Below are 27,885 nucleotides of genomic sequence, written 5' to 3' on the forward strand. Positions count from 1 at the left end.
GCTAGTTGTTGCCCCGCCCCCCCAAGGCTGCCAGTCTCTCTCTCTCTCTCCTGTCATTGCGGCGACCTGGGAAGCTCTCATGCCGTATTCATTCCGTCCTGTAGCGGAACCAACGGTACCATGACTGCCCTGTGTCGCCTCGTCCAAAGAACGGTTCTGAGCGGCCGCACGTCGTGTTGTGTACTAGCCGGACAGAGGAGCTTGTGCGCGGCCAGCACGTCCAGGTACGACTGCTTAGCGAGCTAACTAGCTAGCTACCTACTTAGCTAATCTAGCCGGCTCGCTGCTAACACCCAATTCTTACTGGTTTGTGTACAAACTGCTATCAAATGGACATAGTTCATTATTGACATCACGTCAGAGATGATTTATTAGGCACTTGACAAGTTTTGACCGCTTACGTAAGTGACACGATTGATCCATATGTTGGCATGACCGTTGAGTTAGCTCGCTAATGTGTGTTGTTTCCACGTCGCTTGACGATGACGTCAGCTGGTAAGATGGCTGTGTCATTATGTGTGGGACAGACTTACTAGATACACCTGGAATGCTGTGTTGACTATAAGACTGGTTTTAGAATGTCAGTGGCCTTGTGGTTAGAGTGTCCGCCCTGAGATCGGTAGGTCGTGAGTTCAAACCCCGGCCGAGTCACACCAAAGACTATAAAAATGGGACCCATTACCTCCCTGCTCGGCACTCAGCATCAAGGGTTGAAAATGGTTAAATCACCAAAATGATTCCCGAGCTGCTCACTGCTCCCCTCACCTCCCAGGGGGTGGAACAAGGGGATGGGTCAAATGCAGAGGGTAATTTCACCACACCCAGTGTTTGTGTGACTATCAGTGGTACTTTAACTTACTGCAGTAGGTCAGGCTCGGCAAGGGCTTGTGTTTTGGAACCGGGAGGTTCTGGTTGGAGTCCCACAATGTTTTGTAGCAATATCTCTAGAACAGTGGTTCTTAACCTTGTTGGAGGTACCGAACCCCACCAGTTTCATGTGCGCATTCACCGAACCCGAACCGTAATCATAAAATGATTTATTATATTAAAGAAATACTAATGAAGATATATTTTACAAACAGAAAGTTGCAGGAATGTACACATGATCCCATGTTTACATCTCATTGTGCAACATGTGAACTAAATGCGATATCTGAAAGAGGTACACATTATTTCCAAAGCAGGACCCCCACCCAGACATATAATACTAGCACACAGCTCATGAAAAACAATATGTTTATAGTCATTGTAAGTGGGCCAAAACACTTATATTAGAAAATAATCTCATGGAAATGACTGCTGTCATTTGATTATAATAATAAAACATTGAACTTGTTATTTAGTCAGGTTTGGGACAGGTGTGCTGCAGGTCTGACGTCGCTCACATGTGCTCCACATGAATGCTCAAGGAGTTTTTGCGTTTGCGCACACATATGGAAAATTGGAGGGAACATTGTTTAGAGGTATCCATAATACGCAGACAGGGAGAAGTTTTTGTTTACACGATGAGTCGGGCGTGTCTTGACCTCCGCGGCGGAGGCTCTGCCGAACCCCTGAGGCCGACTCACCACTCGATCGAACCCAGGTTAAGAACCCCTGCTCTAGAAGTAGACTACAGTGTTTCCCACACATTCATTTATTTGTGGCGGCCCGCCACGAAAGAATTACGTCCGCCACAAATTTAAAAAAAAGTTTTTTATTTATTTATTTATTTATTTATTTGTCCTGTCCAGCTTCTCAGGCAAATCATATAGTTGATGTAGATGCCCATATAGGCTGTTCAGATTTACTTTACAAAAGAGAAGTGTAAGATACTTCTCGTTGCCTTATTTGTATTTGACCACTACTGTTTTCTGTTTATTTGTTACTGACTGTGGCAGGACACCTCTGCCTCTGTTTCACTTTATGTTGCTGGTAAATAATATGGTTGTAGTAGTATTCAATTATTTAGTATGCACTAATTAAAGGGGCAGAGCTTTAAGAGACATTTTAGCTTTTATATTTTATAAGATATATTTTTTGTAAGAACCACAATTAATAAATATATTTCAGTGAATAACTTATTGTTCAAATCTGTATATAAATATGTACATAAAGTGTTGTAATTATATTGTAAAATGGATAGATGGATGGATGGATGGATGGACGTTTAAAACAAAACTGTTATTATTAATTAGTAAGTGTAAATTTTTTGAGCCTTTTTAGTGAAAATCATATCATTGTAGTAAATTATTCAAATTACTCGATGATGTCATGGTGACCACGCCCACGGCCACGCCCTTAGCCACCCCCCACTGCCACAGGTATCTTGGCAGTTTATGGGAAACACTGGACTAGCACATACTTGCCAACCCTCCCAATTTTCCCGGGAGACTCCCGAATTTCAGTGCCCCTCCCGAAAATCTCCTGGGGCAACCTTTCTACCGAATTTTTCCCGAACAGTATTGGGGGGCGTGCCTTAAAGGCACTGCCTTTAGCGTCCTCTACAACCTGTCGTCATGTCCGCTACGTCCGCTTTTCCTCCATACAAACAGCGTGCCGGCACAGCCACATAATATATGCGGCTTTTACACACACATAAGTGAATGCAAAGCATACTTGGTCAACAGCCATACAGGTCACGCTGAGGGTGGCCGTATAAACAACTTTAACACTGTTACAAATATGCGCCACACTGTGAACCCACACCAAACAAGAATGACAAACACATTTCCGGAGAGCGTCCGCACCGTAACACAACATAAACACAACAGAACAAATACCCAGAACCCCTTGCAGCACTAACTCTTCCGGGACGCTACAATATACAAACCCGCCCCCATTTCCCGAATTCGGAGGTCTCAAGGTTTGCAAGTATGGACTAGCATGTGATCTATACCGTTGGCATTGCCACCTTTTCCCGGACAGAAGGACGGCGTGGGTGCTTCAGTCTGTCCATACCTGAATTAATTCTCTCTCTCTCCTGCTGGCGCAACCAGGCGGCCATTTCTTACAGCCTGTCATCTCAGTACTTTGAGTTCATAGTACTGAAGTTGACTTTAAGGCATGTTTATGTCCCTTACACCTGTCCTTTAGGACCCAACTAACCGTTGACATGAACTTAAACATGTACGTCCACTCACCGGGATGTGGCAGTCATTCTGCATAACAAAGACAGATTTACCATGCGTTTTTTTTGTTTGATCAAATCTGTTCCACATGTGATGTCAAACGTAAAGTCCATACTTTATTACTTGTCCACCACGATGGACCACTGTTTACCCAAACTGGCTGGCTGCTAGCTCCAGAGGAATGTGATCTTTCACCATACGGGGAAAACATGTTGTTTCTTAGACTAGCAGATACTACACATGCTTTTCTGATGATGAGCAAACGCATTGTCAATCACCTGGTGCAGTGTTGTCGTGACAAAGAGAACATCAAACTGCTATCTTGTGTTGGTTCAGCCCAGTCAACCTGACATATGACGTCTTTGACGGGAAGGGGGACAGCACGCCGCTGGTCTTCCTGCACGGCTTGTTTGGCAGCAAATCCAACTTCCACTCCATCGCCAAGTCGTTGGTTCAGCGCACAGGCCGGAAGGTAAGATAGACACGACGCTGGCGTTTTGTCTCTGTCCGCTCCAAGTGTCCTCATTGCCGTTTGTCCAGTTAGGTGCTGACCGTTGATGCCCGTAACCACGGCAACAGTCCCCACAGCTCAGCGTTGACCTACGAAGCTATGAGCGACGACTTGAAGCATCTTCTCTCCCAGCTGCGCATCGATAAGTGCGTCCTGATCGGACACAGCATGGGCGGGAAGACGGCCATGACCACCGCCCTGACGCAGGTCAGCCTGGTGCGCCGCGTGGCCCTTACCCGCCTGTCGTGCTCTCTGACTTCCTGTTTGTGCCGGCAGCCATCTGTGGTGGAGAGGCTGGTGGTGGTGGACATCAGTCCGTCTCAGAGCAACACCAGGACCAACTTCCACTCATACATCCGCGCCATGCAGGACATGAAGATCTCCACGGACCTCCCGCGCTCCACCGCCAGACGCATGGCGGAGGACCAGCTGCGCCGCACGGTCAAGGTCAGAGCCGGACCGCCTCAGTCGTCACAAAGCATGACCTCTGACCCCAACGGTACTTTCAACATGTCCGCAGGAGCACTCGGTGCGTCAGTTCCTGCTGACTAACCTGGTGGAGCACAACGGTCACTACGCCTGGAGGGTCAACCTGGACGCCATCTCGGCTCATCTTGATGACATCATGAGCTTCCCCAACTTTGACAACGCCTACAGCGGCCCCACGCTGTTTTTGGGTGGAGCCAGTTCTGCTTACATCAGGTATCCTCGCCTATACCGGGGGCAACGAGGCTGTGCTATATTGCTTTATTTAATAATAATAATAATCAGTATACTTATAAACATATTTGAAACAGCAAGCTTCAGCTAAAAGAGTGTTGCCAACTCCTCAGCCTGGAAAGTAGCTATAGGCTGTCCTAAAAGTTGCTTGATGACGTCATAACATGTGCATAATTTATTGCATTGGACGCTGGAGGAGAGATACGAAAGTGAGTTAAAAAATGATAAGTATGATTAGAACTGCAACTTGACTTTCTTCTTTCGATTCTTAGTTGTTGTTTTTTAAAGTCAATTTTGTTCTGCATATTCTGCAATGTTAGGGTATCAAATTTCATCAAAAGAATGAAGGATTGTGACACTCACTAACGAACCATATGTAATGACTGGCTCATTAACATGAACGATGGAATTGGGACGTTGCAGTGATTTATATTAGTTTGTCACGACCGTGAAGAAATGTTTACATTTACATCTCGCTCTGTAAGCCATAGCGGGAAAAAGTGGCAGCATTTCATTTGCGGTCTGGAGGAATGTGGGTCTCCTCTCTCCACAGAGAGCCACACAGACGAGGTGAGCAAGTGACTGAGGTTGTGTACAGTAGACCATTCAAATTCAGTGATTTATTTAGGTGTGACAGTAAAGAAACATTTAATTCCAGTCCCAACTTTCGGCTAGGAACTTGACAATTCCGACTTACCAGTACAAATTGAACACACCAAAAAAGTCCAAACGGGCAGATGATTCCCACTCTGCAGCAACACCAGCTGACTGGCAGCAACAGTCGTTGAAGAAAGTAACTTCTGCGTGCTTTCACATCAGAGTCTCCAAGACACAAAAAAGTCTCCATTAAAGGCCTACTGAAAGCCACTACAGTCTGATAGTTTATATATCAATGATGAAATCTTAACATTGCAACACATGCCAATACGGCCGGGTTAACTTTTAAAGTGCCATTTTAAATTTCCCGCTAAACTTCCGGTTGGAAACGTCTATGTATGATGCGTATGCGCGTGACGTCACGACGACAACGGAAGTATTCGTACCCAACGTGTCACCATACAAACTGCTCTGTTTTCATCGGACAATTCCACAGTATTCTGGACATCTGTGTTGGTGAATCTTTTGCAATTTGTTTAATGAACAATGGAGATTGCAAAGAAGAAAGTTGTAGGTGGGATCGGTGTATTAGCGGCTGGCTGTAGCAACACAACAAGGAGTACTTACTTGGATAGCAGACGCCTAGCCGATGCTAGCCGCCAACCGCACGGATGATCGGGTGAAGTCCTTCGTCGCGCCGTCGATCGCTGGAACGCAGGTGAGCACGGGTGTTGATGAGCAGATGAGGGCTGGCTGGCGTAAGTGGAGCGCTAATGTTTTTGTCATAGCTCTGTGAGGTCCGGTTGCTAAGTTAGCTTCAGCGTCGTTAGCAACATCATTGTTAAGCTTTGCCAGGCTGATAATTATTAACCGTGTAGTTACATGTCCATGGTTTAATAGTATTGTTGATCTTCTGTCTATCCTTCCAGTCAGGGATTTATTTATTTTGTTTCTATCTGCATTGGAGCCAGATGCTATCACGTTAGCTCAGTAGCTAAAGAGCTTCGCTGATGTATTGTCGTGGAGATAAAAGTCACTGTGAATGTCCATTTCGCGTTCTCGACTCTCATTTTCAAGAGGATATAGTATCCGAGGTGGTTTAAAATACAAATCCGTGATCCACAATAGAAAAAGGAGAGTGTGTGGAATCAAATGAGACTTTGTACCTAAGTTACGGTCAGAGCGAAAAAAGATACACCCTGCACTGCCTCTCTAGTTCTTCACTCTAACGTTCCTCATCCACGAATCTTTCATCCTCGCTCAAATTAATGGGGTAATCGTCGCTTTCTCGGTCCGAATCTCTCTCGCTCCATTGTAAACAACGGGGAATTGTGAGGAATCCTACCTCCTGTGACGTCACGCTACTTCCGGTATAGGCAAGGCTTTTTTTTATCAGCGACCTAAAGTTGCGAACTTTATCGTCGTTGTTCTATACTAAATCCTTTCAGCAAAAATATGGCAATATCACGAAATGATCAAGTATGACACAGAATGGATCTGCTATCCCCGTTTAAATAAAACAATTTCATTTCAGTAGGCCTTTAACACTGTTGCTAGATTTGTCTCTAATCGCTGTTTTTAAAAAAAAAGGTCACCAAGAGGATTGGAAAGTCGGCACATTTAACGACAAAGTTGCCAATTTGGCAACACTAACCACAAGGACTTGAAATAAAACACTAAAGAGTCTAAGGTAAGTCATTAATAAATACATAAAATTATGATTTCCACCACTAACTATCTAGCTTGAAGCTAACTTCAGCCACTTGGTGAAAGTATTATCCTTGGATAAGAAGACAGTTTGGTTATAAAATTTGGCGTACATTTGGGATAATAATCGAGATCGGATGATATGAAAAAATTAATCATGATCATTACCCCCAATAATCAAATGGAATCGGATTGTGGTGCCCAAAGAATCAGACTTCCCCTACGATATAGACCTTCCTGATGTGCGCCGATAAGAACGTTAGTCACTGCGATACCAACAATTTACCTCAGTTGTATCTAAAGTTCTGTTATGAAGCAAAATTGGCCGCCGCTCATCATGATCACATAATGTGTAACAATCAATTTTCCGGGTTAGGCCTTAACCCAAATGTGATCAATTTTCATTCATATATGATAACGTGATTTTATTTTATTTATTATTAATCACATGCGTTAATGCTTTATTGTAGACATCCCTTAATATACTTACTGTATATCTGTTTTGTATTTTCTTCTGTCAATATTTGAAAATTATGAATCGATTTAGAATCAGGACGAAAAAGAATTGTGACCTTTTTTTTTGTGCACCCATGAAAATAATGTTGTAGTGCTCAAGAGTGTGTGAACAACATCTTAACTTCCTGATGTCTCACGCATGTTGTCTCCGGTTGCAGCTCTGACGATTACCCCGAAATCCAGAGGCTGTTCCCGAGCGCGGACATCCAGTACATTCCGGACGCCAGCCACTGGATCCATGCGGACAAACCTCTGGACTTCATCAGCTCCATCAGCTCCTTCCTTCAGTCCTAGCCGTCCTCCACTGGAGGAACCTCCGGGACCGCCCGACGAGGCGCAGGAACGCCAGGTGAGAACTCGCGTAGTTTGATGAAGTAGCCGGCAGCTGCTTCCGTTAGTGACGAAGTGTTCTGACCCGGTCCTCGTTTCAGTGGACCACAATGCTGACTGATGGACAATGACAAGACCACGATTGAAGTCTTTAGTCATGCCTGGATGTGTGTGTGCGTGCGGTCGGAGCGTAAATGTTTGGCTTTCCTTCCTTAAAGTCTCGTTAGTTGTTCCACTATTCTGTAACATGCAGCATTACCTAGTGCACACTACTAAGTTCAGAGGGAAACCTGGGGGCCATTTTTGTTGCACAGTTCTTTTTGTTTTTTTAAATTGTAAAAATATAATGGACTATTTATAGATATTACCCTAATTTCTCATTTATAACAAAAATCTAAGGTGTAAATGTTAGTCTGAGCATATTTATTGAACTACATTGGCTTGCTTTTAGGATGAACAGGACTTTTTTAAGCCAGTACAGATCACTTATTTTGTTGATGTAGGTGTAGTTTGTGCACATTATTTTTTGCGGCTGGCTTCTTTAGCAGTAGGTGTCTTTCTTCAAGCTCTTAAGACACCACCGTAGCAATGCTGGCCTTTACAAATGCTGGATGTGTTGAAGGGTGACAGTCCCCCCCACCCCCCTTCTCGGAAAGTTTGTAGAACATTTGGTGCAAATAGCATGAAAAATGTCTTCCTCTGAAACCGAGACGTATTCCCACGATCAATGTTTGTTTACAATGTGCTCAGGGGGAGAAAAGTAGCGCCAAATTTGCTCACCCTAAGTAAGGGTAATCTCTCATCAGAGCATATTTATAAAGTTATGTCTGATAGTTATCATGCACCAAATTGCATCAACCCGAAACCTTTGATTCGATGGAAAACGTCTGGACAGTCCTGATATGGTGTGCACTACGTAGTGCGCATTACTGGAGTATGTTACTTCCTTCCTTAGTAGTCAAAGGTCTAGTATGTAATTAAGTTCCTGCTACATTACTACCCTATCTTAAACTTGTCTTTCTGTGTTCTGGTGTGTTTTTAATGTTTATGACCAATATATGCTGCATATATAACTTATCCGTCTAGTATTTAAACGTGTTTCCGTGGAGATAAAGAGTGGAGTATAAACAAAACGCAGGGTGTTGTCAACTAACGTGCCTCTCTTGGTCTTTAAAACGATGTTGCTATTCACGGTTGGCAGCTGGCTTGCCTCTGCCGACATCAGCCACAAGGGGGCGTACTCTGCAGGATGCATGCTCGTGTCGCCACCCGACCACAACTTGATAAGAATTGTTTATTATAATGAATGTGTATGTATAGTGAACGTGTCAAAGATTGTTTTCTAACGGGGTGACGGGTCTGTAAATCGTCAGGCTCGTTTATTCAAAGCAAATCTTTATGTAAGCACGCAGGTCAAATGGGGAAATGTAAACAATCATTTGTTCCATGTCTAGAATATTGTTCATGTGATGCTCATCCCTCTAATAAAATCAAAGTGTTAACTTTAGTTTCAAAGCGTTGTGCAGGCTTGGATTCCTCAGCGTTCTCGTGTGGGTTATCAAAAAGAACCGTCACCAGGGCCACTCTCAGTCAAGAGAGACCACCTGGAACCCGTCGTTCACTCTCTGCTCGCTCGCGGGACTCACAGCCTCCTGCTGCCGCCCGCCATTGCCCCTCTTCCACTTGTCCCTCCAGGACGGCGCAGCAGGGGGCGACATCGGCGTCAGAGGAGGCCGGCCGAAGAAGGCTTGGGTCGGACTGTGAGTGGGCGAGGCGGGTGACACAGGTGTGGCCGGCGCGCTGGCGGCGGCACGTGCGGCCGCCACGGGGAAGTTGGTGGGGCGCTGGAGGGGCGGCTTGTTCCTCCTCAAGAGGCCAGTGCGGGAGTTCTTCTTCTGGTTCTGCTCCACTTGGTGCTGCAGAACCAGCTGCTGGTTGAGCATCAGCTGGACGTCCTCCTGAAGACAATTGAGATCAGCCACGCCCGTCCTGAGCGAGTGTGCTTCCTCAGGCGTGTCTTTAAATTTGGCGGGCGTGTCCCCGGCTCACCTTCCAAGCCTCCACTTCCAATGACAGCTCCAGACGCTTCTGCGCGGCCTCCAGCAGCTGGTTGTTCAGCAGCATCATTTCCGTCTTGCTGCGCAGAATCTCCCCCTCCATCGCCTTCTTTCTGCGCGCACAACACAAACAATAAAACGAAAAAAGACTTCCCAGCTTCCCCTTCGTCAGTCACATGAGCAGCCTCACTTTTCTATGGCCTCGTCTCGATCCCGCAGCGCCTGGTGCAGCAGGGCGCCGTCATCCGAGCCACTTCCTCCTCTGGACTTCATGTCCTGCAGGCACAAAAGGGCTGAGTCACCGAACGAGCGTCAGACGTGGCGTGACTTTTTTGGAAAAATGTCACTCCCGTCAGCAGGAACTGGTCCGCCCACATCGCCCGAGCACAACATTCCCACATATTATGTAAGTAAAGATCACATCTCCCGTTCTCACTGTATCTCCTATACCAGGGGTCGGCAACCTTTACCACTCAAAGAGCCATTTTGACCAGTTTCACAAATTAAAGAAAACAATGGGAGCCACAAAACTCTTTTGAAATTTAAAATGAAATAACACTGCATACAAAGTTTTTTTTGCTTTGTGCTATGTATAAACCAGGGGTCTCAGACACGCGCCAAGTTTTATATGAGTGGCGCTTGACAGCGTCATACTTGCCAACCCTCCCGATTTTTCCGGGGGACTCCCGAATTTCAGGGCAACTATTCTCTCGAATGTCTGCTGATTTTCACCCAAACAACAATAATGAGGGCGTGCCGTGATGGCACAGCATTCATTTAACGCCCTCTACAACCTGTACAAACAGCGTGCCAGCCCAGGAACATGTTGTATGCAGCTTCTGCTTGCACACGTAAGTGACAGCAAGGCTTACTTGGTCAACAGCCATACAGGTTACACTGACGGTGACCGTATAAAACAACTTTAACACACTTACTAATATGCGCCACACTGTGAACCCACACTAAACAAGAATGTCTAACACATTTCGGGAGAATATCTGCACCGTAACACAACAGAACAAATACCCAGAATCCCATGCAGCCCTAACTATTCCTGGCTACATTATACACCCCCGCTACCTCAACCGACGCACGGGGGGGGGGTTTAATAAATGATAAATGGGTTATACTTGTTTAGCGCTTTTCTACCTTCAAGGTACTCAAAGCGCTTTGACAGTATTTCCACATTCACCCATTCACACACACATTCACACACCGATGGAGGGAGCTGCCATGCAAGGCGCTACCAGCACCCATCAGGAGCACGGGTGAAGTGTCTTGCCCAAGGACACAACGGACGTGACTAGGATGGTAGAAGGTAGGGATTGAACCCCAGTAACCAGCAACCCTCCGATTGCTGGCACGGCCACTCTACCACCTTCGCTACGCCGTCCCACGGTTTGGTGGTAGCGGGGGGTGTATAATGTAGCCAGGAAGAGTTAGGGCTGCATGGGATTCTGGGTATTTGTTCTGTTGTGTTACGGTGCAGATGTTCTCCCGAAATGTGTTTGTCATTCTTGTTTGGTGTGGGTTCATAGTGTGGCGCATGTTTGTAACAGTGTTAAAGTTGTTTTATACGTTCACCGTCAGTGTAACCTGTATGGCTGTTGACCAAGTATGCCTTGCTGTCACTTACATGTGCAAGCAGAAGCTGCATACAACATGTGGCTGGGCTGGCACGCTGTTTGTACAGGTTGTAGAGGGCGTTAAATGCTGTGCCATCATGGCACGCCCTTTATTATTGTTGTTAGGGTGAAAATCTGAGAATATTTGCCCCGGGAGATTTCTGGGAGAGGCACTGAAATCCGGAAGTCTCCCGGGAAAATCGGGAGGGTCGACAAGTATGCAGCTGAGCCGCATCAGAGTGGTCAAAGAGCCGCGGGTTGCCGACCCCTGTCCTGTACAGTACAGTGCTTCTCAAACTTTTTCCACCAAGTATGGTACCCCCATATTGACCAACATTAAAATACAGTAGCATAGTAGGCCGGAATATTCATTTTTTACAAGTATACTTACCGTTTTTTTCGGACTATAAGTTGCAGTTTTTTTCATAGTTTGGCCGGGGGTGCGACTTATACTCAGGAGCGACTTATGTGTGAAATGATTAACACATTAGCGTAAAATATCAAATATTATTCAGCTCATTCACGTAAGAGACTAGACGTATAAGATTTCATGGGATTTAGCGATTAGGAGTGACAGATTGTTTGGTAAACGTATAGCATGTTCTATATGTTATAGTTATTTGAATGACTCTTACCATAATATGTTACGTTAACATACCAGGCACCTTCTCAGTTGGTTATTTATGCCTCATATAACGTACACTTATTCAGCCTGTTGTTCACTATTCTTTATTTTAAATTGCCTTTCAGATGTCTATTCTTGGTGTTGGGTTTTATCAAATAAATGTCCCAAAAAAATGCGACTTATACTCCAGTGCGACTCATATATGTTTTTTTCCTTCTTTATTATGCATTTTCGGCCGGAGCAACTTATAGTCCGAAAAATACGGTAATACTTTCGGCTACTGTAACATTACACATAGTGTGCTTGAATATTTAAGTGATTCTTTGGTGTACCACGGTTTGAGAATCACTGCAGTAGTATAAAAAGTACACAACTACATATGTAAATGAAAGCACAACAAAACATGTAGTAATACTTTAAGACAAAAGTGTAGAAAAGTTCAAACAATTGTGTAAAAAATAAATTAAAAAAAACACATGCAAACAATGCAACTAAAAACAGGTTAGTTTGAAGTGACACTAGAAAAGAACCACAGTCTTAGATTTGGGAGTGACTTAAATACTGTGTTCCAATAACTGCCGTAACTTGGCAACTTTAACTTTGCTTGATTATTCCGTACAGTCATTAAATGAGTCAATCCCTAACTTTTGTTCACAACTAGCTCTTAAAAGTCAGTTTCAAGTTACACATTTACTTTGTCTCTTTTAAACTCTTGACACTTGTTGTTGTACTTGAGTGATTGTATCCGGCCCAGTGGTTCTTAACCTTGTTGGAAGGTACCGAACCCCACCTGTTTCATACGCACATTCACCGAACCCTTCTTTAGTGAAAAATAAAATGTTTATTTTTTTCAAATTCAAGAAAAAGTCATATGCTTTTTTACTGGTGCACAAAATGAACCGTGCATGAACATCACCTTGTTCAAAGAACAAAACCAACACAGTGCATGAACTCATTACAAATTACCGGTACACACATTACCATGAATTGATTAACGTGGACCCCGACTTAAACAAGTTGAAAAACGTATTCGGGTGTTACCATTTAGTGGTCAATTGTACGGAATATGTACTGTGTAAACTGTACTGTTTCATATAATGTATTCTCTTCCTTTGCAATCTGCTAGTAAAAGTTTAAATCGATCAATCAAACAACCTGCAAATCAGATGGAAAATTAGGGGGAACATTGTTGGGTCCACAATACGCTGATAGGGAGAAGTTTTTATTTACACGATAAGTCGGATGTGTCTTTACCTCCGTGGCGGAGGCTCCGCCGAACCCCTGAGGCCGACTCACCGAACCCAGGTTAAGAACCACTGATCTAGCCACAGGAAGACATGGGGCCGTACTTATCAAGCTTCTTAGAATTACTCCTAAGAAGTCTGCTAAGAGTTGACTTAAGAGTAAATAAATTCTTCGCTGAAAGCTGCACTTAAAAGTTAGTTATCAAGCGTCTTACTCACACTTTCAGCGAAGTGTAGGACTGAATCTTAAGTGTCACACTCAGAGCTGAATTACGACATTACTATGTGCCGTAAACGCAATTTTAGGTGACGTCATTTCTGTGTCCATAGAAATGACCAATCACGGAAGGGAATCCGTTGTCTAAGAATAAAGAAATATCTTGGAAATATTTAAGTGGACAATGGGAGTGTATATTTTGACAATAAACTACAAAATAATACAAAACAAACTAGTCCCCGCCGGCACTCACGCTACCGCTCCCTCTCTTCTCTCGCCCACACACTCACTGACGTCACTCACCTCACGGCCACACACATACGCTACTGTCATAACATTTTCTTTCCAATTCATTAATTAGGCAACTAATTTGAAACTGGTGTGGGTGGCTCTATATATACTAGCCCACTGCAGCCACATGCAGAAATCAACATGGAATCGAAAAGTATTAAATCTGTGACAAAAATAATACCCGCTCTGTCAAAACGATACCGTTTGATCAGCTGCTCGTCATCAAACAAATCCAGGACATCCTTCCACTCCCTGAACGTTGGCGCACGTCTCTCTCGCCTCAGTGCCATCCCCTGCTGGCAACTCCTAACCACTTAAGACACCTCTGAAGGTCTCTTAAATATCGTGGAGAGTAGGAGTGATTCTTAGACTTAAGAACGTTGATAAAAAGCTTTTATTCTTAAGTTTGAAAGTAGGACTAAATTTCGCAAATTCTCAGGACTTAAGTGTAAAATGGCACTCTAAGAAGCTTGATAAGTACGGCCCATGGTCTTTTCTACATATGTCCAAAGTCAGGCTCTAACTATTTGCTGTGTTATTTGTAAACACAAAAATCTGAGCTGTAAGCAATTTTACCTGATGTTTCAGTGTTTTAGTAGGGCTTCTCAATATAACTAATATGATATACAGGGCCACAACCATGAATCTATTCATTCCACTAGAAAAATATCCTGTTGCTTGGATTAATCCTGGAATTTTAAAAAAGGCGCTAAATAAATCCAACAGATTAATTTGAGTAGATAAGTCGTGCGTAAACTGCAGGTGGGTAAAATGCTGCATTAAGACAAGGGTCACCAACCTTTTTGAAACCAAGAGCTACTTCTTGGGTACTGATTAATGCGAAGGGCTACCAGTTTGATACACACTTAAATAAATTTCCAGAAATAGCCAATTTGCTCAATTTACCTTTAACTATATGTTATTATTAATAATTAATGATATTTACACTTAATTGAACGGTTTAAAAGAGGAAAAAACATGAAAAAAATTACATTTAAATTTTGAAACATAGTTTATCTTCAATTTCGACTCTTTAAAATTCAAAATTCAACTGAAAAAAAGAAGAGAAAAACTAGCTAATTCGAATCTTTTTGAAAAAATTAAAAAAAGAATTTATGGAACATCATTAGTAATTTTTCCTGATTGAGATAAATTTTAGAATTTTGATGACATGTTTTAAATAAGTTAAAATCCAATCTGCACTTTGTTAGAATATATAACAAATTGGACCAAGCTATATTTCTAACAAAGACAAATCATTATTTCTTCTAGATTTTCCAGAACAAAATTTTTCAAAGAAATTCAAAAGACTTTGAAATAAGATTTAAATTTGATTCTACAGATTTTCTACATTTGCCAGACTAATTTTTTTGAATTGTAATCATAATAAGTTTGAAGAAATATTTCAAAAATATTCTTCGTCGAAAAAACAGAAGCTAAAATTAAGAATTAAATTAAAATGTATTTATTATTCTTTACAATAAAAAAAAAAATTACTTGAACATTGATTTAAATTGTCAGGAAAGAAGAGGAAGGAATTTAAAAGGTAAAAAGGTTTATGTGTTTAAAAATCCTAAAATCATTTTTAAGGTTATATTTTTTCTCTAAAATTGTCTTTCTGAAAGTTATAAGAAGCAAAGTAAAAAAATTAATGAATTTATTTAAACAAGTGAAGACCAAGTCTTTAAAATATTTTCTTGGATTTTCAAATTCTATTTGAGTTTTGTCTCTCTTAGAATTAAAAATGTCGGGCAAAGCTAGACCAGCTTGCTAGTAAATAAATAAAACTTTAAAAATAGAGGCAGCTCACTGGTAAGTGCTGCTATTTGAGCTGTTTTTAGAACGGGCCAGCGGGCTACTCATCTGGTCCTTACGGGCTACCTGGTGCCCGCGGGCACCGCGTTGGTGACCCCTGCATTACGATTAGCATGTGGATGTCGCTCAATCGACGGACAAATGTCCAAATATTTATTTAGATGTCTGTTAGAGTAACACAGACGGTTCTAAAATGCTGATCTGGTGCGGACACACACAAAGAAGGGAGGAGAACACATGCTAACCGCAGCGCTAAAGAGTGAAAGAAGAACAGAACAAATGCCTTGTACACTTCTACAGCAGTCTTACTGTACTTTACTTAACCGCGTTACATGAGAGCTTAACCGGCGAAGAAGAGGAGAGCAAGTAGATTAATAAGTCAGGAAAGAGAAAAATATCCACACAGTATGGAAACACATGTGTCAGCCATAGACATGAATGAGTAGATAGATGACACACGTCTTAGCTTTATGGGGACTGGAGCCAAAGCATCTGGACATTTAGGGGGTTTAAAAGGCAGTCATTTTAAATGAAGGATACCAAGTATGGACGTTTATTTATTTGATCGCTTACCATCTAACCGTGAATTGATTAACGTGGACCCCGACTTAAACAAGTTGAAAAACTTATTCAGGTGTTACCATTTAGTGGTCAATTGTACGGAATATGTACTGAACTGTGCAATCTACTAATACAAGTTTCAATCAATCAATGAAAAACCAGGCAGCTATATTTCTCACGTATCTCTAGTCTTACACAACTAAATGTCTTTTAGGGATGTCAAATAAATAGATTTTCGAATGAATCTCGATTTTTATATCCAACGATTCTTAATTTTAAATTTTTCATCTGTCCCTTTTCAGGCTCGAAGGCAAATCCTATTGTTGACGTGAATGCACAGATTTATTTAGGAGAAACGAGAAGTGTGGGACACTTCCCGCCTTATTTGTATGTGACTTTATTAAATGTTTGGGTAGAATTGTATTCAACAAAAGCAGTTTTCTTTATAGAAACATAGAAATTGATCAGAGCTGTTTATTTTATGGACGAATGTAGTTATCATGGAAGTGGCACACAATGTTATTAAAAAAAAGGATTGATTCGGAACCGAGAATCGATTCTGAAACGAATGGTTACCCCTAAGAATCGGATCGAGCCCAAAGAATCACAGCCCTAATGTCTATGCTGTGCGCACTCACATCCAAAAACCGGAAATAAAGTAGGATCCCTTTATACACACAATCAATAATTATAATACAGTTACAATATATAAACATACAATATAATGATATATAAATTAAAGATTTATAAATAAATCGTAGCCCCTAAATCGTAATGGAGATTAGGTGCCCAAAGATTCCACCTCTAGTGCGTACTACTAATGCCTGGTTCACACCAACGGCGCTTGCCGCGCTTTAAAGCGGCGAGCAAAGCGCCGTCATTTTTGTCAATTTTTCCACGAATATCCCGATCTCCGAAGTAATGTTATGCTCTGATACGCTCTGATACGAATTAGTTGCCGCTTTGTTACGTTCCTCACGATTTGATCCCGCTTTGATACGCTTTAAATCACGCTTTGATACGTTTTATTACGCTTTATTGAACTTTATTACGCTTTGATGCTTTAAATCAGGCTCTGACACGATTATCAAGCTCTGTTGTGCATTGTTACAACAAAAATAAGAAAAAAATGTGAAAAACTCAGTATACTAAGTTTCCCCCACATTTTTTTAGATTTATCTATTTATTTGATTTCTCTTTTTGTTTTATTATATACAGGATAAAACACATAATGTAATAAAAAAGAGAAATATGATAAACAAATAAGTAAAAAAAATGTGAAAAACTCAGTACACTAAGTTTTCCCCACATTTTTTTAGATTTATCTATTTATTTGATTTCTCTTTTTGTTTTATTATATACAGGATAAAACACAATGTAATAAAAAAGAGAAATATGATAAACAAATAAGTAAAAAAAAAATTTGAAAAACTCAGTATACTGTTTTCCACGCATTTTTAATATTCATTTATTTTTTCAATTTCTCTTTTTTTTTCGTTATGTTTATTATTTATTATGTTTTATATCTTCATTTATTTTATGTCTTTGTCATCTTAATAAATATATATCTTTCATTTCTTATGCTAGTTGACAATAATAAAAGGCATTTCTTTTATTTTTTATATTCATGTATTTTATCAATTTGTCTTTTTAATATAATAATAAAAGGCATTTCTTTCAAACGTAACATATTCTCTTAAGCGCTTTGAGTACCTTGAAGGTAGAAAAGCGCTATACAAGTATAACCCATTTATCATTTATTTATTTATTATTAACATTTTCATACAGAAAAATGATAGACAGTAATGTCAAAGTGCAACATCAAGCAGCAGAAGTACACAAACAATGATCATCGTATAAAAAAAAGGCAATGATGCAAAAGAGAATGGATTTGTAATCCTGTGTTGGTTTTACATCAAGTTTCAATGTCACTAGTCAATATCACAGTCACTTCCTATTGCGCTTTGAACCAAGATCTGTTAAGCTTTCCTACGCTTTGAGTCAAGCTTTGCTGAGCTTTGTCAGGCTTTGTCACGCTCTCGGCGCTTTATTCCATTCTTGACAGAGCGCAGAATTTTTTTAAACCGTTTAAAAAATTTTGCCGAACTTGCCGCATGTCCCGCTTCACTACAAGCCTTCCCACGATCCATTAGGACCCTCACGCTTTAATCAGGCTTTGTTACGCTTTAACGCGCCGTCAAAGCGCCGTTGGTGTGAACCTAGCATAAGTGCTATTATATTTTCCCCCCATGTATGCAAAGGAATGAAACCTCCAAAACCCACATTTCGGGTCTTGGCAGCACCCAAAACTAGAGATGTACGATAATATCGGTCTGCCGATATTATCTGCCGATATATGCGTTAAAATGTAATATCTGAAATTATCGGTATCGTTTTTTTTATTATCGGTATCGTTTTTTTTGTGGGTTTTTTTTTAATTTATTTTTTTATTAAATCAACATAAAAAACACAAGATACACTTACAATTAGTGCACCAACCCCAAAAACCTCCCTCCCCCATTTACACTCATTCACACAAAAGGGTTGTTTCTTTCTGTTATTAATATTCTGGTTCCTACATTATATATCAATATATATCAATACAGTCTGCAAGGGATACAGTCCGTAAGCACACATGATTGTGCGTGCTGCTGCTCCACTAATAGTACTAACCTTTAACAGTTAATTTTACTCATTTTCATTCATTACTAGTTTCTATGTAACTGTTTTTATATTGTTTTACTTTCTTTTTTATTCAAGAAAATGTTTTTAATTTATTTATCTTATTTTACTAATTTTTAAAAAAAGTACCTTATCTTCACCATACCTGGTTGTCCAAATTAGGCATAATAATGTGTTAATTCCACGACTGCATATATCGGTTGATATCGGTATCGGTTGATATCGGTAATTAAAGAGTTGGACAATATCGGATATCGGCAAAAAGCCATTATCGGACATCCCTACCCAAAACGATAGGAAACACCAGGCTATTGTAGAGGAAAAAATGATATCAAATCAAACAAATCATGCTGATGTAGAAAAGATAAAAGTGTTTGATGGTTGGACAAAGGAACATCCACGTGATTCTACAGAAAGTGTGAAAATGCGAGCGGAATTTGCACAGCTTACTAGCATATTAGCCGCGCAACCACCAGACAGATTATATTATATATCAGGGGTCACCAATGCGGTGCCCGCGGGCACCAGGTAGCCCGTAAGGACCAGATGAGTAGCCCGCTGGCCTGTTCTAAAAATAGCTCAAATAGCAGCACTTACCAGTGAGCTGCCTCTATTTTTTAAATGTTATTTATTTACTAGCAAGCTGGTCTCGCTTTGCCCGACATTTTTAATTCTAAGAGAGACAAAACTCAAATAGAATTTGAAAATCTAAGAAAATATTTTAAAGACTTGGTCTTCACTTGTTTAAATAAATTCATTAATGTTTTATTTTGCTTCTTATAACTTTCAAAAAGACAATTTTAGAGAAAAAATACAACCTTAAAAATGATTTTAGGATTTTTAAACACATATACCTTTTTAACTTTTAAATTCCTTCCTCTTCTTTCCTGACAATTTAAATCAATGTTCAAGTAAGTTTATTGTTTTTATTGTGAAGAATAATAAATACATTTTAATTTAATTCTTCATTTTAGCTTCTGTTTTTTCAACAAAGAATATTTGTGAAATATTTCTTCAAACTTATTATGATTAAAATTCAAAACAATTATTCTGGCAAATCTAGAAAATTTGTAGAATCAAATTTAAATCTTATTTCAAAGTCTTTTGAATTTCTTTTAAAATTTTTGTTCTGGAAAATCTAGAAGAAATAATGATTTGTCTTTGTTAGAAATATAGCTTGGTCCAATTTGTTATATATTCTAACAAAGTGTAGATTGGATTTTAACCATTTTAAAACATGTCATCAAAATTCTAAAATTAATCTTAATCAGGAAAAATTACTAATGATGTTCCATAAATTCTTTTTTTAATTTTTTCAAAAAAGATTCGAATTAGCTAGTTTTTCTCTTCTTTTTTTCAGTTGAATTTTGAATTTTAAAGAGTCAAAATTGAAGATAAACTATGTTTCAAAATTAATTGTCATTTTTTTCGTGTTTTCTCCTCTTTTAAACTGATTAATTAAGTGTAAATATCATTAATTATTAATAATAACCGAGTTAAAGGTAAATTGAGCAAATTGGCTATTTCTGGCAATTTATTTAAGTGTGTATCAAACTGGTAGCCCTTCGCATTAATCACTACCCAAGAAGTAGCTCTTGCTTTCAAAAAGGTTGATGACCCCTGTTATATATGTATCATATTATTATTATTACTTGAAACCATCTCTATTATTAAGGATGATGAACATTTGCAATTTTTGTTTTATTTAAATTAGTTTTTATTTGTATGTAGCAATACAATTCAAAAATGCTAATGTTTCCTTTTTAAAACATTTAATTTGAGTTTTTTTTAAATATACACTACCCGTTTAGATATATTTTTTTTTACAAAATTGTACTTAATTTGCTTTATTTACAAGGACGTGAATCTTACAAGTTATGATTCGATTCCCATTCTTCGGGCGATAAGGAGATAAAAGTTACCTTTTGCGTTCCAGTCATGGCTAGTTTTCTGGCAACGTCCTTTAGTTGAGTGAGTGCAGAGTTCAGGCGGTTCCCTCCGTGGGGGGTCTCGACTGGGAGGGACTGAGGGTCTGTCATCAGCTTCAGGAGCTTCAGGATGGACAGAACCTCCTCTGTCACCTGTTGATGTTTTCAAACGTCATTACAGTGCAGAGGAACGCTGCTTAGCACACAAGTTTATTTTCATCAATGGGAATTGTAAAACTTTTTTTTTTTTTTTTTTTTTAAATACAAAAATTTGAATCAAGTTTTTTTTTGCCATGTACTGACACCGAAACCGAAAATAGTTTTTTGGAAAAAGATACCTGTGGCGGTGGGGGCGTGGCTATGGTCATGGGCGTGGTCACCATGACATCATCGAGTAATTTGCATAATTTACTACAATGATATGATTTTCTCTAAAAAGGCTCAATAAAATGTATACTTACTAGGGATGTCCGATAATGGCTTTTTGTCGATATCCGATATTCCGATATTGTCCAACTCTTTAATTACCGATACCGATATCAACCGATACCGATATATACAGTCGTGGAATTAACACATTATTATGTCTAATTTGGACAACCAGGTATGGTGAAGATAAGGTGCTTTAAAAAAAAAAATTATAAAATAAAATAAGATAAATAAATTAAAAACATTTTCTTAAATAAAAAAGAAAGTAAAACAATATAAAAACAGTTACATAGAAACTAGTAATTAATGAAAATGAGTAACATTAACTGTTAAAGGTTAGTACTATTAGTGGAGCAGCAGCACGCACAATCATGTGTGCTTACGGACTGTATCCCTTGCAGACTGTATTGATATATATTGATATATAATGTAGGAACCAGAATATTAATAACAGAAAGAAACAACCCTTTTGTGTGAATGAGGAGGGAGGTTTTTTGGGTTGGTGCATTAATTGTAAGTGCATCTTGTGTTTTTTATGTTGATTTAATTAAAAAAAAAAAAAAAACGATACGATAATAAAAAAAACGATACCGATAATTTCCGATATCCCTAATACTTACTAATGAATAATAACAGTTTTGTTTTAAACGTCCATCCATCCATCCATTTTACAATATAATTACAACACTTTATGTACATATTTATATACAGATTTGAACAATAAGTTATTCACTGAAATATATTTATTAATTGTGGTTCTTACAAAAAATATATCTTATAAAATATAAAAGCTAAAATGTCTCTTAAAGCTCAGCCCCTTTAATTAGTGCATACTAAATAATTGAACTTTAGCCTACTACTACAACCATATTATTTACCAGCAACATAAAGTGAAACAGAGGCAGAGGTGTCCTGCCACAGTCAGTAACAAATAAACAGAAAACAGTAGTGGTCAAATACAAATAAGGCAACAAGAGAAGTATCCTACACTTCTCTTTGGTAAAGTAAATCTGAACAGCCGATATGGGCATCTACATCAACTATATGATTTGCCTGAGAAGCTGGACAGGACAAAAAAATATATATATATATATTTTATTTATTTATTTATTTATTTATTTAAATTTGTGGCGGACGTAATTGTTTCGTGGCGGGCCGTCACAAATAAATGAATGTGTGGGAAACACTGTAAACATAAATCAATCCATGATACAAGAACACAATGTTTTTTTCCCCCGCTGTCTTGTCTTTAAATAACAACTTCCGCTTTCGAAGTCAGAGTATGATGAAACCGTTTTTTTTGTTTCTGATGACTGGAGATTTTTATTTTTGTTCTATTAGATATAACATACAATTGTGATCTGGTTGCTGTGCTTTGACACTGAAAATGGGTCAGTGTATGTTTTGGTCATTATATATTCTTTTCATGAATGCAAATTGAAAAATAAAAAAAAACGCCTAGTTTATTTACGTCTTATTCTAAGAAAAAAAAGAATATTGAAGAAAAAAACATTTTACTTTTTTGGTGTCAAAAAGCAACAACATCTAACAAACAAATACCTACTCAACTGAAACAGGAAAAACAGACCAAAATGAATATTTCGTATTCCGACACAGAAAGTTTTTGTTTTGTTTTTCAAAGTAAAAGCGGGGCTACTGTGGCAGTGTAGGGCTTTAGAGCCCTACACAGAAATGATTCTAGACAACGAGGACTGACATCCACAGAAATCTCTACGCACACACTGCAAAAACTGAAATCTAAGTAAGATGAAATATCTCAAATAAGGGTGATATTTGCTTATTTTCTGTCTGATAAGATAATTCTTCTCACTAAGCAGATTTTATGTTAGTGTTTTACTTGTTTTAAGGGTTTTGGTCCTAAATGATCTCAGTAAGATATTACAGCTTGTTGGCTGAGATTTGATGAGCTATATTGAGTAAAACATGCTTGAAACTAGAATATCAACTGTTGCAAAGCTGTGTCATCAACACTCACAAGTATAAAACTTTTTTAAAGTAATAATGTATTACTTCAAGCATGAAAAAAAAATCATGTCAAGATAATGGCACTAGCATTTACTTCATTTAAGAATATTTTTCAACATATTGAGCAAAAAGGTCTCGTTTTTTTTCTACCAAGAAAAGTGCACTTGTCATTAGTGAGAATATACTTATTTTAAGGTATTTTGGGGTTCATAGAGGTTAGCTAATTTTACTTGTTTTGATAAGTCTTGACAAGCTGAATTTTCTTGTTCTATTGGCAGATAATTTTGCTTAGTTCAAGTAAAATACCCCTAATATTTTTTTCTTGTTTTTGAACACACTTTTTGCAGTATCACTCAACAGTGGAGACAAAAAAGGATTCGATCACATAGGCTAGTCCATGGTCCTGTCTTTAAAATTGCTTCCGGTTTTGGTCTATATTTTAGTTTTTGGAGAAATGCGCAAAGATATTTCTGTAGATGTCAGTCTTTGTTTGCCATGTCTAAAATAATTCCTGTGTAGGGCTCCAAAAAACATTTTCGACAGTGTCACAGGCACACGTTTTGTAATTATTCCCACTTTTACTTTCAAAGCATCCATTTTGGTCTGTTTTTTCCTTTCTGTTCAGTAGGGATTCAAAATTTTGTTGGATGAAATATTAAATGAAAATAAAAAGGTTTTTTTAGACAGTTATTGCTTTTCGACACCAAATTGGAAATGGAAATCAAATAAACCAATCTTTTTGTTTTTCATTTTCCAGTGATGTAAAGAAAATCCAATACCAAAACATACGTTCACCTAAAAAACACTGTTCCAGTTTTATTGTTTGTATTTCTAAACAAAATTCTAAATTACAAATGTGATTTTCTTTTCCAGTTTTCATTCATGAAAGGAGAATTAAATGATTAAAACACATTTTCCTTTCATGAATGGGAATTGAAAAACGACTTGTTTATTCAAATTTCACTTAAAACAAAAAGGAATAGAAAAATGAAATGTTTTTCTTTTTTAGTGTCAAAAACCATCAAAAACTGTTGGAATTGAATGTTGTATTACATAAAACAAACATTTAAATCCCTATTAAACAGGAATGGAAAAACGTACCAAAGCGGATGTTTTTTCATATTATGACACCAGATTTTTTTTTTCCCCAAGTAAAAGCGGGAATACTACGCTATGCAGAACTTATTTTAGACCTGGCTCAATGACTGACATCTACAAATATCTCTACGCACAAAAGATAATTTGATCACGCACTGTACAACACTATAGGAAAGTATTTTTTCTTACAGGCCAGTCCGCGGTTCTGTCTTTAAAATCACTACTTCCGGTTTGTGTGTCCTAATATGAAAATACATCCATTTTTGTCTGTTTTTCAGTTTCTGTTGACATGTGCGTAGAGATTTCTGTAGATGTCAGTCCTTGTGTCGCAGGCACACGGGTAACGTAGTAATTATCCCCGCTTTTACTTTGAAAATACAACTTCCGGTGTCTGCAAATAAAAAAACATCCGTTTTAATTTGTTTTTTCCATTTCTATTCACAGGGGATTAACATTTTTGTTGAATGAAATCTAAAATGAACATCACCCCGTTTTCCAGATGTAGTTTTATTGCTCTTCGACACCAACAAGAAGAAAGCTTGGTTTATTTGCTCTTCTGCATTTTAAAAATGACATTCAAATAAACTAATGGTGTTTTTTGTTTTTTTTCCTTTGACCTAAGCACTCACTGACCCAAAAATGTTTGTGTACTTCAAAAACCGAATTAATAAACATATCTGTTTTGTTTGTGCTTGTTTCAAATGACAAGAGCAAATAAACAAAAGTTACACAGGTTAGACTAGCAGGGGTCGGGAACCTTTTTGGCTGAGAGAGCCATGAAAGCCAAATATTTTAAAATGTATTTCTGTGAGAGCCATATAATATTTTTTAACACTGAATACAACTAAATGTGTGCATTTTTAAGTAAGACCAACATTTTTAGAGTATAATAAGTCATAACATTGTTATTCTGAAGCTAACCAATAAAAAAAAAAAAACTTATTACCACTAATGCGACTTCTTGAACAGGTGGGGTAGAAAAGGGATGGATGGATTAAAATGCATGAGAATGTTTATATTTTGAACGTTATTTTTAACACTGATTACCAGCGGAATTATTCATTACTTATGGTGTTAAGCAATGTCAGCTAAGGTTGATCTGAGAGCCAGATGCGGTCATCAAAAGAGCCACACCTGGCTCGAGAGCCATAGGTTCCTTACCCCTGGGATAAAGTGTTCATTTTAAAAAATCTTATTACCGTATTTTTCGGACTATAAATTGCTCCGGAGTATAAATCGCACCGGCCGAAAATGCATAATAAAAAAGGAAAAAAACATATAAGTCGCACTAGAGTATAAGTCACATTTTTTGGGGGAAATGTATTTGATAAAAGCCAACACCAAGAATAGACATTTGAAAGGCAATTTAAAATAAATAAAGAATAGTGAACAACAGGCTGAATAAGTGTACGTTATATGAGGCATAAATAACCAACTGAGAAGGTGCCTGGTATGTTAACGTAACATATTATGGTAAGAGTCATTCAAATAACTATAACATATAGAACATGCTATACGTTTACCAAACAATCTGTCACTCCTAATCGCTAAATCCCATGAAATCTTATACGTCTAGTCTCTAACGTGAATGAGATCAATAATATTATTTGATATTTTACGGTAATGTGTTAATAATTTCACACATAAGTCCCCGGCCAAACTATGAAAAAAAACTGCGACTTATAGTCCGAAAAATACGGTATATGTATATATATATTTAATAAAATACATATATATTAGGGCTGCAACAACTAATCGATTAAAATCGATTATAAAAATAGATGGCGATTAATTTAGTCATCGATTCGTTGGATCTATGCTATGCGCATGCGTAGAGGCAATTTATTTTATATATTTTTTTTATAAACCTTTATTTATAAACTGCAACATGTACAAACAGCTGAGAAACAATAATCAAAATAAGTATGGTGCTAGTATGCTGTTTTTCCCCAATAAAATACTGGAAAGGATAGAAATGTAGTTTGTTTCTTTTATCCGATTATTAATCGAAGTAATAATCGACAGATTAATCGATTTTCAAATTAAACGTTAGTTGCAGCACTAATATATATATATATATATATATATATATATATATATATATATATACACACATATAGCTAGAATTAACTGAAAGTCAAGTATTTATCTATTCATTTATATATATATATATATATATATATATATATATATATATATATATATATATATATATATATATATATATATATATATATATACACTACCGTTCAAAAGTTTGGGGTCACATTGAAATGTCCTTATTTTTGAAGGAAAAGCACTGTACTTTTCAATGAAGACAACTTTAAACTAGTCTTAACTTGAAAGAAATACACTCTATACATTGCTAATGTGGTAAATGACTATTCTAGCTGCAAATGTCTGCTTTTTGGTGCAATATCTACATAGGTGTATAGAGGCCCATTTCCAGCAACTATCACTCCAGTGTTCTAATGGTACAATGTGTTTGCTCATTGGCTCAGAAGGCTAATTGATGATTAGAAAACCCTTGTGCAATCATGTTCACACATCTGAAAACAGTTTAGCTCGTTACAGAAGCTACAAAACTGACCTTCCTTTGAGCAGATTGAGTTTCTGGAGCATCACATTTGTGGGGTCAATTAAACACTCAAAATGGCCAGAAAAAGAGAACTTTCATCTGAAACTCGACAGTCTATTCTTGTTGTTAGAAATGAAGGCTATTCCACAAAATTGTTTGGGTGACCCCAAACTTTTGAACGGTAGTGTATATATATATATATATATATATATATAACAAATACTTGAATTTCAGTGAATTCTAGCTATAAATATACTCCTCCTCCCCCAATCTCCCGAATTTGGAGGTTTCAAGGTTGGCAAGTATGCCCAGGGTTAAAGTGTTCTTTTTAAAAAATAATCTTATTAAGTCTCCAACACTGAAGAAGAACGTGTTTTTTTTACATGAAATTAAATGCAAATTAACCAAGCTATTCACGAGCCGAACATTTTACTATTTAAGTTAGCTCACCCTGTCTCTGTCTCCACACCATCCGGGTCCTTCGCGGTTCTCCTGCAGCTTGTCCACCTGCGCCTTCAGCTTGATACTGCGCCTGCGCGACAATTCCACCTCGCGACGCACTTCCTTGAGCTGCAACAAAAATAAATACAAACTTTATTTTTCTTTTAATGTATATTGTACAATATTTGTTTTAACTTCGTTTAAAAGCAATTTGCGTTACATAAACATCGGTACCGTTTAAAGTTGTGTAAAAGTGAACAAGACCCACCGTGTCGCTGACATGTCCGATAGTACTGCGTCGTCCGAGCGGCCTCCCGCTGCTGATGAGGTCCGGCAGGGTCATGTAGCTCCTCTGGAACGGCACCAGGCCATCCTCGGACGGGGACTCGGAGCGAGTCTGCGCGTCAGAGTTCTGCCGGTTCTCCGCGGAAGCGACCTTCTCTGGCACGTCCTTCAGACGCCGCTCGGGTGTGGACCTCTCCTCCTCCTCGCCCTCGTCCTCCGGTTCGGACAGCGAGGCCGAGCGATGTAGCGACGCCCGCATGCCCATCTTGGACTGGACTCTGCTGAGGGACGAGTAGAGCTTCTCCGTGGGGCTCATCGGAGGTCTGAGGCGCTCGTTGAGGAGCAAGAAGGGCTGCGAGTAGTCCATGGCGGCGTCTGGTGCTGACTGAGGAGACCACACGTCCCTCTCGGCGGATTCACTCGGAGAAGCAGAAATGTTTCCAAACCGGTTTTTCCTGAAGACGCGCCGTGACGTCACCGCACTCGTTTGTTCCGCATACCTGAGTGGAACAAAGCGCGGGTTCCCCCCCAC

General features: G+C 38.8%; 2 protein-coding genes across 3 annotated transcripts; one reads left to right on the plus strand and one right to left on the minus strand.

Annotated features, from left to right (window-relative positions):
* The first annotated feature begins 20 nt into the window (after window positions 1-20).
* abhd11 (abhydrolase domain containing 11) lies at window positions 21-9,006 on the plus strand. 2 transcript variants are annotated; one of them, XR_009826384.1, is made up of 7 exons: window positions 21-224; window positions 3,447-3,582; window positions 3,655-3,828; window positions 3,898-4,068; window positions 4,142-4,323; window positions 7,320-7,510; window positions 7,593-9,006. XR_009826384.1 is itself a non-coding variant. In XM_062049144.1 (6 exons), the coding sequence occupies exons 1-6, from the start codon at window positions 121-123 to the stop codon at window positions 7,453-7,455; spliced, it is 903 nt and encodes a 300-aa protein (XP_061905128.1). In that variant the 5' UTR covers window positions 21-120; the 3' UTR covers window positions 7,456-9,006. The 2 variants fall into 2 exon arrangements, 1 of the variants encoding a protein (XP_061905128.1); XM_062049144.1 differs by having other exon boundaries at window positions 7,320-9,006.
* Window positions 8,843-27,885, minus strand: bicdl2l (bicaudal-D-related protein 2-like). The gene is made up of 6 exons (XM_062049143.1): window positions 27,337-27,885; window positions 27,078-27,197; window positions 20,531-20,689; window positions 9,739-9,824; window positions 9,541-9,661; window positions 8,843-9,449 (listed from the first exon to the last, which is right to left on the minus strand). Exons 1-6 carry the CDS (start codon window positions 27,718-27,720, stop codon window positions 9,078-9,080), a joined length of 1,242 nt encoding a protein of 413 aa, XP_061905127.1. The 5' UTR covers window positions 27,721-27,885; the 3' UTR covers window positions 8,843-9,077.

Source organism: Entelurus aequoreus, linkage group LG05, assembly GCF_033978785.1.
Source record: "Entelurus aequoreus isolate RoL-2023_Sb linkage group LG05, RoL_Eaeq_v1.1, whole genome shotgun sequence".
NCBI classification, from domain to species: domain Eukaryota; kingdom Metazoa; phylum Chordata; class Actinopteri; order Syngnathiformes; family Syngnathidae; genus Entelurus; species Entelurus aequoreus.